The sequence below is a fragment of the Lepidochelys kempii genome, chromosome 1, assembly GCF_965140265.1.
Source record: "Lepidochelys kempii isolate rLepKem1 chromosome 1, rLepKem1.hap2, whole genome shotgun sequence".
In the NCBI taxonomy this organism is placed as follows: domain Eukaryota; kingdom Metazoa; phylum Chordata; order Testudines; family Cheloniidae; genus Lepidochelys; species Lepidochelys kempii.
In genome coordinates, this window is record NC_133256.1 from 196,450,449 (window position 1) to 196,464,602 (window position 14,154).

At 42.0% G+C, this 14,154-nt stretch overlaps 1 protein-coding gene across 1 annotated transcript in view; it reads right to left on the minus strand.

The window, feature by feature from the left end:
- Positions 1–967: 967 nt before the first annotated feature.
- TMEM45A (transmembrane protein 45A) overlaps positions 968–14,154 on the minus strand; it is a 33,054-nt gene continuing 19,867 nt past the window's right edge. Inside the window, exons 2-6 of the mRNA XM_073328861.1 lie at positions 8,179–8,389; positions 5,652–5,864; positions 4,672–4,856; positions 2,336–2,481; positions 968–1,122 (exon numbers count right to left, since the gene is read on the minus strand). Coding sequence (XP_073184962.1) covers positions 1,029–1,122; positions 2,336–2,481; positions 4,672–4,856; positions 5,652–5,864; positions 8,179–8,368 — 828 coding nt within the window. The 5' untranslated portion in view covers positions 8,369–8,389 and the 3' untranslated portion in view covers positions 968–1,028. The remainder of the gene's footprint in view (positions 1,123–2,335; positions 2,482–4,671; positions 4,857–5,651; positions 5,865–8,178; positions 8,390–14,154) is intronic.

Genomic DNA, 14,154 nt, shown 5'->3' on the forward strand with positions numbered 1-14,154 from the left:
CTTACTGAAATCCCACCAGATTGCAGTATGGGAAAGGAGCTGAATTTAGGGTACAGAGTTAACTTGGACGCCTGATGTTGCTCTGTTTGACACACAGAAGCCTTTCTATAAAAGGTTGCTATACTTGCTGTGAACAGCGATGTGGAACTAAGGGTGCTGGGAGTGCTGCAGCACCCCCCCCCCCGGCTTGATGTAAGGTTTCCATCATATACAGGGTTTACAGTTTTGTTCAAAGGCTTTCAGCACCCCCACTATAAAAATTGTTCCAATGCCCCTGGCTGTAAAGTAGGGTCAATGTACTGCTTGTCAAAGCACAGGGGTGATAGGAGTGTCAAATCACTGCAATGAGTAACTTCCCCTCATGATGAGCAATCCCAGTGGTCATTTCTACACTTATTTGATCTCCTTGCAGAAATTTGGTAGAGCACATGTTGTAACGAACAAAGGATAGACTGTGTAGATAAATGCTACATGGGTTTGCAATTTGCAGTTTTTTGCAATTTCATTTGAAACTATAAGCAAAGATATCCTTCAATATACTTGACAATGCAGATGTAGGTCTCCATCAATAATGTGCTTATTCCATTGTTTTAAAGTTCTGTACAGTTATTTTATGTACATGGCTGGCAATTCAGCAAATTTAGCTTTTTTGACATATTTATATTTGGAAATTTACCAGTTTCTCCAACAGCAGGAGGAGAACATGTTGCTCAGCTATTAATGGGCTGAATTGATTTTTACTTGACAATGTCACCCCATCCAATCTAAATTCAGCTAATAGGAAAATATTTTTCCACTAAAGCGTGTGATGAATAATGTACTAATGGAAACACCACAAATTAATATCAGGCCTACACTCTGCAAATAAGAATCTAATTATGTAGAAGTAAGTATACAGTACTTTATGGATGATACTTGCATAGCGAGTTATATGAAGAACAAACAAAATGGTAAACTAGTCTAGAAATGAGGTAAAAATTATCTTAATGGTAAAGAAGGCAAAGTGGTAAAACAGAATTTATACAAAACTAGATTTCGTCTTCTGATTCCTGATCTCGTTCAGATGTTTTCAGTAATCCCATCTCCACGGACTGGGCCTGTTTAATCTTTGAACGAACTACCCTGGAGACAGTGGGGGGACAGAAAAGAAGAGGTTTGCCACATAATTTTACATTCTAACCTAAACAATGAGTCAAATGCTGATCTGGTTATTGTTACAGGGGACACAAAGTTAATCATTTTTATCATCAAGGAGCCAAAACGACTGATTTATGAGGAAAAACTGGAAGAACTAAATATGGCCAAAGGATGACCAAGCAGGGATATAATTGCCTGCAAGAATGGAAAAGGGTATAAACATCAAGGAAGATGATACAACAGGTAAATGGGCTAGACATTGCTGTCACAGTGATCAAGCCGGATTCCTCCAATATACCATTCCACAGAAAATCAGGACTTAAGTGGGGGTTTTGTCAGATTAAACACTGTGAGACCAGGCACATGGCTATAGTTAGGAATAATGGGATACAACTGGCCAAAAGAAAATTTAGTCAGGAGAAAATATTAACAACGAAGTCTGTTTGGTCTGTGCAATAGTCTCCAAATGAAGTGGTAATAGCCATCTGTCTTGAGCCATTTAAAACTGGCACAGACAAGTACTATTTGTCACCACACTGTAGGGACTGCCCCTATCTTTACTCTCAGAGATCTGGAACTGTGGTTCTCAACTAGGGGTACGCGTATCCCTGGGGGTACGCAGAGGTCTTCCGGGGTACATCAACTCATCTAGATATTTGCCTAGTTTTACGACAGGCTACATAAAAAGCACCAGCAAAGTCAATACAAACTAAAATTTCATACAGACAGAATGAGAAAGTAAGCAATTTTTCAGAAATAGTGTGCTCTGACACATTTTGTATTTTTATGATTTTGTAAGCAAATAGTTTTTAAGTGGAGGTGAAACTTGGGGTACCAAAGACAAATCAGACTCCTGAAAGGGGTACAGTAGTCTTGAAAGGTTAAGAACCACTGATTTAGAAGGTATTTTCCAGCTCTCATTTTTGTAATGCAATTCTAAACAATGTCAAAAGTAGCTCAATTTACATGAGATGCCAGTTAACAGTGGTGAAATACCATTCTGTTCACAAAGTACTTATTTTCCCTTTCACTGGAATGATCAGTTATGTAATGGCCGTGAATGAGCAAAGCCTATCTTTATTTTATCGGGGCGGGGCCGGGGGGCCGGGACGGATTTTATCCCATGAGCCTAAAGTCTTACACTCATGCTGCAACTGACACATGGTTCTCCAAAATTTTAGTTCTATAGTTAACTTACCAGCTGACAATACTGTAATTCACTGCAAGTATAAGAAAAGCAAAGGCATAATGCCAGCAATAGCACATTGTCAAGAACATCATATTATTGTGATCCATTTGGTTCCATTCCAGTCTCCCATTTGGAGGATAAAGTACAAAACCAATCTGTAATTAAATTAAATTTATTTAATAACATTCATTTGACATTTGTTCTGAGCCATACCATGCATTATATGTCAGGCATAGGTCATATGGCAAATGTTTGAGGATTGTTTTTAAGTGTATTGAAGATTACATCTAAGAACATTATAACAAAACAATTTTACAGCATCATACTTAAATTAGATTATTTCTAAAACTGCACAAATACTAGCCCTTATTGCACTTCCCCTTCTTCAAAAGCCTGGTTATTAATAAGCTTCTGTTGCGGGATGGGGACAATAATCAGGTTACATTGCAAACAATAATGGTTGGATTTTAATTATTTATTCATTTCAAGAGAGGGGACTTTAACTTACATATTTTCATCGTTTCAGTGTCACTTTTTATTAAATCAGTAAAAACTAATAAGAACTGTATGTGTTCTATAGACAGCGAGTGAGATTTCTTTCCAAAATATTACAAAAATTTAACACACTTATCCAAGCTAGTGCCCCTTATGATGGTGACCTTTTTTTGAGGCATGGACGCCAGTCTATTAGGAGCAACAGACATCAGATGCTAGCTATTGCTACTGTTGAGCAGGGTTTCACTTAAACAGTACTGGTTCCTTAGGCTATCTAGTCCCTCTAGCATCAGCTCTCAACAGTCTGGCTGAGAACATCTGAGGTGGATTGACTATTTTGCTTCACCTGCAGAGAATCTGATGAATCAAGGCATTGGCGATACAAAAGGAAAGCTCGCTCATCTTGTACAAATTTGCTACTCAGCAGTCAGTATGTGGCATTTGATCCACACAAAGAATTCACGTCTGTCATGCAAGTGTCAGAAAAGTGTGAAAAAAGCCACCCTTGTATCTGAGAACTCTTCTGTTTTTCTATTTAATTCCTTGTGTTGCCTTGTCTAGGACAAGATAGGCAAGGAAATCTAAATGACTACATCTAACTATTCCGTCGTGAAACTTTTTAGTCAAGAGAGAAAACTCATGGAGCAACAAAACACAGCAGTAAGTTCTGAGACACTGGACATTTTTCTTGAGCTCAATTATGGAAAAGTTTGCAACTGAAGAGGTTTTTTTTTTTTTTGCTAGTGCAAGTGTTTAAATATTTGATTTGGTGCTAAATGTCTAGTTCTTCTAAAGAAGCCCCACACATTTTCATTCACCATGTCCGGCCAACGTGTTTAAAAAAAAAAAAAAAAGGAAGCCAGTCTAGACATAGTGGAAAGAAAAGTTACTGTAGCAACCACAGTTCTCCAGCATAAGACTGCTGATATTCCTACTTCTGTTATTAGACAGCAGTGATTTATGCAATGAGTATTTACCATTTCTCACACGAGTACACTGTCCTGAGTACACTGTAACTGGTGTATGGCTACTAAACACCAACTAAGTATATGGAATGACAGAATGGTGACAGGAATGTTTATTAGACTTTTAAGAGGTAATGCTAGTGACTGATGCTAGTGCCCATATTGCTGAAGTATTAAAGTTTGGGGCACTTGTTTTACCTGTTCCACTGCCAAAGTTTTGAAACTGGCAAGCTGTGCTTGGAGTGATGAATCAGGATTTAGAGTGATCACTTGAGATGTTTTTTAGGAAACAGAGAGATGGGACCAATCCAACACATTCAAAATACTTCTCCCTTTCCTTCCTCTTTACAGCAATGCCAATGAATTGTTCACATGGCCTTTCCTCCATCTTGTACCTTGACTGTGCTTTGATGAACATTTACTTATTAATTTTCCTGCAGATTTTCTGAATTGTGGACTAACTTTATCTGTAAAAAACATTGCATTCATGTAGCACCACTAAGTAACTGTTGGTTTACATAGTTCATACAGTATTTTCTAGGGTTGGGACTATCTAGTCATTACAGCGAAGGACTGAAGCTGAACTCCTGGGTTCTATTCTTAGTTCACTCATTGAGTCAATGTCTGGCTTTGGGAAAAGAGATGTACTGGTAAAATGGCTTCCCCATCTGTAAAATGTGTACTAAGCACTTCTATATCCTTGCAGGGAAATTCAGGATTAGTCGTTATTTATGAGTGGTTTGAGATCTGTGCATAAAAGGCACTGTGTAAATGCATAGTAGGTCATATCTGAAGTACCAGCATGCCAATGGAGAAGCAGCAAAGGGATAAAGCAAGTATTACAGTCAAAGGAGGGAATCCTAATAGCTGGAAACATTGACTCACCTGCCAGAGCCAGCTACCTTGCAGAATGCAGAGACTCGTCCGGAGCATCTCAAGGACAATGCTGCCACGGAAGAAGACTTCCAGAAATATGCAAAAGGCTGCTCCAAAGATAGCCACTAAAAGTAACTGATGAACGTGAAAATCCAGCATGGCTCGCCCATGTATGTGGTAATAAAAGAGAAAACCTGTGACAACATAGGAACTGATCAATCTTTTAAGAGAGAATAGTACAACACCAGGCATTTGTTTTAATGATGCCCAACAGTTCCCCTAATCTCCCACTAGAAACTGTGAACTGTTCCTTCTGTATCAAGCTCCCTTTAAAATGTTTATTCCAAAGTGAGTTAAGCTTAGAAATGCACAAAGGTAATATTTATATTATGGTAGTACCCAGAGGCCCCAATCGGGATTAGGCTCCTTTGTACTATAAGACGGAAGCAGACACAAAAGGAGGGAGAGGGGGAGACATGTAATTGTACATACATACATGCTTTTATAATCAGGTTACAGTTACATAGTCAGAACACCATATAACACTGAGGCTGGGTGCAGCCAGTTTGGAGGACAGCAGGAAAAGGGTGTTGATTCCTCACCACATTTCCTCTGTGACTCTCCCCAAAGCCCAGCCCACTACTCTGATTGGGAAACAGGGAGGGGATTTGCCCTATAATCCTTAATTAAAAACGGGATTAACATAAAATGTTACTAAACTGTCTCTAAAGCGTAACAAAGGTGATGCTATAATACACTCATTTTGTTTTCCGTACACTTAGTTAAAATCTAGACAGATCAAGGCTGAGATTTTTCAAAGGAGCTTAAGGGAGTTAAGTGCCCAACTCCTATTAAAATTTGGGAACTTAACTCCCTTAGGCTTCAGTTTCAGTCCAAATAATTGCTTCTTTAATAATAATACATAATAATATATTTGGTTGATTGGCTCCTTATTTTCCTCCAGGTTCTGAACACACAAGTAAACTCACCTTCAATGAAAACTGCTAATGAAAGCATCATCCTATCCAAGGCCACTGGCAATGCACTGGTGCCATGAGCCACAATGTCAACCAGCCCTGAGATGCTGTAGAAGAGATACATGGTGGCATGCTGCCAGTTCATCAAGTGATCCCAGTGTTTTTCCTCATAATTATACAACTTCAGATGAGGCCCATCAGGAACAAACTGCTCAGCTAGCATACCTGCATATGAAATAACAGGGGAAGCATTGGTGGCTATCCTGGAGCTTAATTAGGGCACAGACGGATTTTAAGTCTTTAGCCATTCAGTAAAGACAGTACTTTACTCAGCAGCAGCAGCAGGCCAGTCCTGCTATTGTCCTGGTATCATGCAGCCATTAACAGTGCAGATCACCACTTTATGTTGCTTTCTAATCAAACATTTGCTATAGTCGGTGATCATCTGACTAAATCTTTAACAATCTTTTTCTCTGGATACACAGTGGTTTAAGAATGGGTTTCTCATCTCTTAATTCCTTAGATTAGAACCACAAGTTCAAGTCCCAGCAGGGACACTTTAGCCTTTCACCCCTCTGCAGTACATACAGTGGTATGACAATTAGTTGACTTCCAGGGGACCTTTCCTATGATGCCTTAAAGGCAAGGGTCCGTCTCTGCTGTGTATGAGCATTAAAGCTCCAAGGGGACTTTTTGCTAAACGTAGGGATTTACACTGCTTTTTTTGGACAGCCCCTCCCGCCCGAACACAGTTGTGTAGCTACAACCCTCCATCCCAGTGAAGGCTGCATTTGAGTGATATTTTGAGTGTACATGGTAGTTTGTGAAGCACTTTGTGTTGAGACACTCTATACATGTAAATATATATTTTAAACTGAAGATTATATGCAGCATAATGGATCCCACTATCCCCCTACAGGATACAAGTTGTTATATTAAGGGGCAAATGCACATTTTTTCCAAATTTGTTTCAGTGCCATACACATCCACGTACTCCAACACTGGTGCTTTCATTCCTTCTCCCTCAGTCTTTCCTCTCCATTCTTTGGACTGAGAGCTAAGTTACAATACAGTAAAACAATACATTGCTGCAGCAAAAAAGAAAGCACTGATTTAGTATTTTGCATTCCAACATAATATCAGCTCTACAGATCTCACGGTGGATCTGAAGAGAATTTTTCTGTCAGGGGATAATATATAATTGTACATATTTGCTCTCAGAGTATCTCAAATTATGTACTGTACATACAGCATCACTGAAGTGCAGCCATCTCTGGGATGGAAGGCAGTAGCCAACTGGAGATGTGGAGTGTGGGGACAAGCAGGAAGGAGACTGTGACAGAGCAGAAGAGGACAAAGCCCATGTCTTATTAGAAATACCATGGAATCTTTATTATCCCTACAAAGCAAATAGCTAAAAGTAACATTGTGGCCCCATTTCAATATCTAAGTCTTGAGACCACACACAGTGAGCTCCCAAATACTCAAGTTACCTGCTTCCTAAGGGAAAACTGCTAAATTAGACTGTACTGTGATTTGAATGAGGCAAAGGTTTCAAATCAGCTGCTTAGTCCACTTATTTGCTTTGTTTCTAAGCCATCTCATAACAGAATGCTAAGTGGCAATCTCAGGTAGTGATTCTGCTGCTCAGAAGGTTTGGTTCTTTTAAAAAAGGGTAGATATTTTCACTTCTGAGTTTCACCAGGTAGACACAAAAAGAAAAGGAGGACTTGTGGCACCTTAGAGACTAACCAATTTATTTGAGCATAAGCTTTCGTGAGCTACAGCTCCCTTCATCGGATGCATTGGTAGACAGCATTCTATATTCACATGTTATATTAATAATTCAGTGGAAGCCAGTGACATCTGAAAGCTGGTAGGTGCTCACAGCAATGGGCAGAAATCATAATGAAGTACATTCAAAAAGGGCAAGCACTGCCCACCCTGCCTGCGGTTGCCAGTTTGCATATGAGAGCCCCAGGTCAATGACCACACATTTGTGCCACAACCTCTATCCCAACCCCTGAATTGGCAAACTGATATGTGTAGAGAGTGTGCGGATCTTAAAGGGGCTTCAAAATTCAGCTTTAGACAGGAAACATGTTACAACCTTAAGTATGGAATGACTGAATGTGACTCCAGTTATTTATAGACTATAAGGCCAGAAGGGACCATTAGATCATCTAGTCAGACCTCTGTATATATGTCTTCCACAGGCCATGAAATTTCACCAAGTTACCCCTGTATGAGCCCAATAATTTGTGTTTGGCTAAAGCATATTTTCTAGAAAGGCCTCCAGTCTTGATCTGAAGACATCAAGAGGTGGAGAATCCACCACTTCCCTTGGTAGTTTGTTCTAATGGTTAATCACCCTCACTGTTATTATGACATTAATTCATAGGCTTTAGTTTCTTTTTTTAAAACAACGACCAGCTCTATAATAAAACTGACAGTAAATAGATAATTTTAAAAGATAAAAATATTAACTAGCATAGCCCTCATCTTTTTATTCTCTCTTTAAAATCAGAGTCTGACTTACCAATCAGGGCAAATACTGCTTTGACGATCCCCTCAATAAATTCCAAGCGCTGAAATCCTGCCCTGGAACCAAGGTAACAAGCATTCTTGTTCTTTCGACAGACATACTTTAGCGGGTACTTCACTGACCACCACAAGCCAAAGAGGAGGAAAAAACTTCCAGGCAGAGCATGACCTTTGAAATTGCCCATGTCTCTCTATAATGCAAAAACCTGAAGAGAAACACAGATTGCTGAGTAAGGTATTTCTAGGAAGACTATCAGTTATAATTTGATATATGCAGGCTTCAATTTTCAAAGGATCCTAAAGGAGTTAGTTGTCCAAATACCACTGAATTTCAGTGGTATTTGGGTGCCTAATTCCCTTAGGCTGCTTTAAAAATCCTAGCCCGAGTCTTACAAGTTTACATAATTTTGCAAAATGAGAAGGATTATAAAATTTCCAGAACTGGTAGCTCTAAGACAAAAAAAGTTACACACAACATTCCAGGTGTTGAGATTATACTGGCAAAGAGATCAGTGAAAGATAGTATAAATACTTAGAGCCCATTTCTGCCCCCTGCCACCCACTAGTGAATGCTAAAACAACAATGCCATTCAGGTCAGCAGATTTTGGAGCAAATAGGGATTAGATTTTTCACTTTCGCAATAATGATCATAGAATTCCCATCGTATGCAGTCAATCATATATAAATAGAAAACGAAGGCTCTAGAATCTTTCCCTTCTCCTTCTTAAATACCACCTTATACAGCCATTTTCCAGCTGTGGTCTGTGATCCACAAAGTACACATTGACTGCACACGTAATGTTGGCTGGTCACGTAGTGTCAGCTCTACTTGTTTCCAACTGCTAAACTCCATTACACGCTAAAAATACATCAGATACCTTCCCAATATTACCTTTTCATGGAACCAGTGGCTGAAGAGGTCACAAGGATGTTGCCCAGTTGCATGTGGAGGGGAGGAGACCCACATAGTCACAAACGGGAAGGGAAGAGATCCTTGAGGCAGCCTACTAGCATTTGTTCTGCCCTGTGAGAGCAACAGAGAACCCCTGGGCTAGAACAAAGGAGTCCCGACCCACACAGAAATCACACTGGAGTGTGTACAAAGGAAGTAAAAAAATGTGTCTAACATAGAGGAAAGATCTGTGAGATAGTTATTACCAAACTATCAGAACAGGGAGATGTGGCATTGTCTGCCAAAGCAAGTCCATTTCTTGATCTGCCCAGCAGAGATCACCACAAGCATCAATGCCTAACCATTCAAGTTTGGGAGTGAGATGTAATTTTAAGTTTCAGAGTAGCAGCTGTGTTAGTCTGTATCCGCAAAAAGAAAAGGAGTACTTGTGGCACTTTAGAGACTAACAAATTTATTTGAGCGTAAGCTTTCGTGAGCTACAGCTCACTTCATCGGATGCATTGTTAGTCTCTAAGGTGCCACAAGTCTTCCTTTTCTTTTTATGTAATTTTAAGCGATTCTGATTCAAGAGCTCCTCACTCGTGCATGCATCTTTTCCACTATTCAGCAGCACCTTGCTAGTTTGGTTTTACACTCTTTGCAGCACCAACACGATCTGAAATTCTGGGGACAGGAGATCCCTCTCTGTGTTTTGATCTCACTGAATGCCATTCATTAGAAATGTTTTATTCAGTCTTATTCATCATTCACTGCAGGTGCAAAGCCTTACTCTACACCATACATCAAAGCAAGATACCGGATTAGAGATGCAATTAAATCCATAAGAAGCCCTCAATTAAAGAAAGGTTACAATTACAATATGTCTGGTTCAAAAGCAGATCAGCATGTTACTGCCATATTTAGTACATAGTCAATAACACCTGAGACTACAAGAATAAGCTATTAAGCAAGGTAATAAGAAGACTGACATTGCAGAAGTTATTTCCTGCCCTAAAACATGTCCAGATAGCCCATTTACAATTCATATTTCTCTTTCAAAGTAAGAAGGGGGGAAATCACACTTTTCCAAATAGGGGAAACAGAAAATGAGTACACATAAGTGCTGTCAAATGCACAAAGTAAACAAAGTAAGCACACATAAAGATAGATGATCTCTGATCTTTGAGTTATACAGCCAGGTGTCACTTGTAAAAAAAAAAATCAAACAGAATTATGCTTTAAATTGATGTACCCCCTATAAATCTGTATCTTCCAGGTCCCACAAAAATCCATATTCATCAGCTACAGCATACATGCTCCTTGTTATGTCATACCCCCCCCCAGCTGGGTGTCACAGCACACAATGGAAGGAAGGATGTCGGCTCGTAGACTTAGGGAGCAGTCAGGTAAATTATGCTTTAATACTCTTAAGCAGATTTGAAAGAGTCAGTTGTTATTCAAAATCCTCTGGATATGAAACAAGCCATGCAGTAAGTGGAACATTATGGTTTCATGCATTCATTTGTGCCTTTGAAGACCTAAATTAAACTCCAGTCAGAGTTAAAACATCACTCAGACTATTCTCTAGTGCAGAGGTCCCCAAATTATGAGGCGCACCCCCCTCGGGGGGCAGAGAGGAACATTCGGGAAGAAGTGGCTGGGGACTGGGCCAGCCCCAACAGGAGGCAGGGAAGGAGCCCCACCCAGCTCCACTCGTGTCACCAGCCCCAGCTGCTGGCTCTGCTCCTGGCCCCGCACCCAAGGCTCCGCACGCAAGGCTCCGCTCCCGGCCATGTACTTGTTAGCCGACGGCCAAGGATGTTTGGTGAGGTGCCAGCTATGCCCGTTTATACCATCCGTGACTTTAACCGCTAGGACGCACTGTCCCTTCGCGGCGGGCAGCCCGGGCTAGGCTGACGGATGCCCCAAGGTCCTAACCACCCATGACTTTAACTGCTAGAGCTCAGAGCTCCTTCGCAGCGGGCAGTCAATACTGACTGACAGGTGCCCCAATGGCAGCACTAAGAGCCTCTCCACACCCGTGACTTTAACTGCTAGAGCTCAGAGCTCCTTCGCAGCGGGAAGCCAGGATTGACTGACAGGTGCCCCAAGAGTTTGCCCCGTGGAGGCGGCACAACTCAACGCTAGGCTCTTAGTATTCTCACCTAATGGCCAGGCTTTAGAGCCAAAACGGCTGAGGTTCTTTAATTGTGTCGGCTGCTTTACAGTAAACCAGAGAAAACAAGTCAGGCTTATGCACAAATGGTTACCAAAATTTATTAAGCTAGATTCTAATCATGTGGTTAAAAATTGCTAGTGCCTACTTATTTAAATGTAGAGATGTTACACACACAAACAAGTTACAAAACTGAAGCCACAATCCCAAAGAAAGAAAACAAAGTATAGAGCTCTATTTCAAAATATGTGTACACTAAAGATAGGAGATCAGGTGTGGGTGCTTCTTACCCTCCTTGCATCTCTCGATTCCAGCGGTGCCAAGCCAGGATCGGTCACTCAATTCCACGGAAAGACGAATAAGGGACAAGGCTTAGGGACCCTCTTAGCTGCAGAAGCCTTGGGAGGCTGTCACTTATCTGACCAGCAGATAGATAGTGAAAAGCACTCAAAAATCATGGTGCTGTAGGTCCCCTACTTATACCTCTGTACTCCTTTATTCTCTTTCTCCTTTCTTATGCCAAATTGAGGCTGGTCTGTCTGGGTGACGCCAGCTTTCGCAAGAGTAGTTTACACTTGCAAGGGAGAGAAACAATAAGTGTCGACTACTGGACATTTCTTTTATCAGGGTAAATATTTTCCCACCTAGGATGTTGGTGTGTGTGCATCACGCTATTTAGTAGAGGCTAAGAGCCATGTCTGTCACAGGGCCTCTGCCTGCTGTGAGCTTAATCGTTGTATCTGTTCCCAGAGGCACATTGTAGCAGCACACCTGTGCTTTTCACAGCTTCAAAGGCTGTGCTGGAATATATGTTAAGTGCCCTGTTCGGGCTTCCTCCTGTGTTTCCAGCAATGCTGGTCTGAGGGGGGGGAGGGGGGGCTGGCTGTCTGGCTACAGTACTTGGGGTCCAGGCTGCCGGCCCTGCGCCCAGGGCCCTGGCTACCAGCCCTGCCCCAAGCTGTGGCCCCAGTCTCGGCCCCCTTGCCCCCCCTCCCCCCCCGGAGCCATGGCCCCACTCCCGGCCCCAGCTCTGGGGGAGGGGGCAGCCAGGGGTAAGGTGGGGCACAAGGCTAAAAGTTTGGGGATCACTGCCCTAGTGACTATTTGTTCACACCGCACTAATATGGTACACAGGACTGGTTACAAGTCCCAGGGCTAGGTTTGCCAGACAGCACTTCTTTTTAGTGTATGAGCAATTTGCCTCAAGTGGCATGTGACCAGGATTCATCACCAAATTTGGTCTGCTGGTTGGATCATTAGCTTCCCCAGCTCGGGTCAGGTATTGATGGGGAGTGTGACATGAATGCTGATCCATGCTTCCCCAGACAGCACAGAGGCATACTGAACAGGGAAGCTAACACACTGCCTGGTTATTCACAAAGCTTTGTTAGTAGTTTTTAGAAGTACTATATTAATACCTTTTTTTAATAATGGGAAAATGAGACAACATATCCTATACTGGATCAGGATACAAACTACTGTCAAGTTGGAGGATACAATATATGCGTGTAGCTCTCCTTCCCAGCAGATTCCTTTGCTACATCATATGCCTTGTAATTTCCTGTGTTTATCAAACCCTGGAGCATGTTACACTAAAGAGGACAGTCAACCAAAAACACTTTTAAAAATGATGTAGAGTAGTGAAATTCTAAGGCCTCCCTCCTTTTCTATCCATCCAGGCAGCTTTATGAGAGAAGCACATCCAGTACCGAAGTCCCCATTAGAAAGTCTGCATTTGTCAATTGTCCATCCAATTGCGCCCCCTCTTCCCTGGAAAAGAAGTCAGCGTTCTGGTGGGCTTTCCCAATTCAATGCTGAATTTGGAATGCGTAGGGTTGGAGAGACAGGTACCAGCACACCAGTCGGGGGTTTGTGTCCTTCATGGTGTTTAACCATCTTAATGCAGCATGGTCAGTGATGAGTTTGAATGGGTTTCCCAGGAGATAGTATCAGAGTGAGTCTACGGCCCATTTCACTGTCAGGCCTTCCTTCTCTATGACACAGTAGGCTCGTTCTCATGGGAACAGCTTGCGGCTCAAATAGAGCACTGGGTTTTCCTCCCCCTTTATTTCCTGAGATAAATCAGCGCCGAGTCCCACATCGGAAGAAACTGTCTGCAAAATGAATTCTTTGGAGAAGTCTGGACTGAATAGGACTGGTTCTGTACAGAGGCGTTCTTTCAATTCTTGAAAGGCCTTTTCACAACCTCGGACCAGTGTGCTTTCTTGGGGCTGTCGTTCGTGACGAGGTCTGTGAGAGGGGCTGCAATCATCGAGAATCTTGGTACAAACCGGCGGTAGTAAACAGCAAGCCCCAAAAAAACTCCTGACCTGTTTCTTGGTGGTAGGTCATGGGGATGTCCTTGAGCGCCTGGAGTTTATCTATAAGGGGCCGGATCTGGCCTTTCCCAAAAATGTATCCCAGATAGATGGTTTCCTCTTTCCCAATTTTACATTTTGCAGGATTTGTTGTTAGTCCAGCCTGTCGCAGGGAATGGAGCAACGCCGCCACTTGGACCAGATATTTTTCCCAGGTTCGGCTGTAGGTGACTACATCATCTAAATAGGCTGCCACGTAGGAGTTATGGGGCTGCAACACCTGGCACTGGAATGTCGTGGGTGCCCTATGGAGTCCAAAGGGCATCGTTCAAAACTGGTACAGACCAAATGGAATGGCAAAAGCATTTTTTTCATGCGATTCTGGTGTGGGCAGGAATTGCCAATACCCCTTTGTTAAGACTAAGGTAGTGATGTACTGAGTTTCACCCAGCCGGTCTAGTAATTCATCCACCCGGGGCATGGGGTAGGCATCAAATTTGGAGATCGCATTAACCTTCCTGAAGTCAATGCAAAACTGGACAGTGCCATCTGGCTTTGGGACTAATAAGACAGGGCTTCGCCAC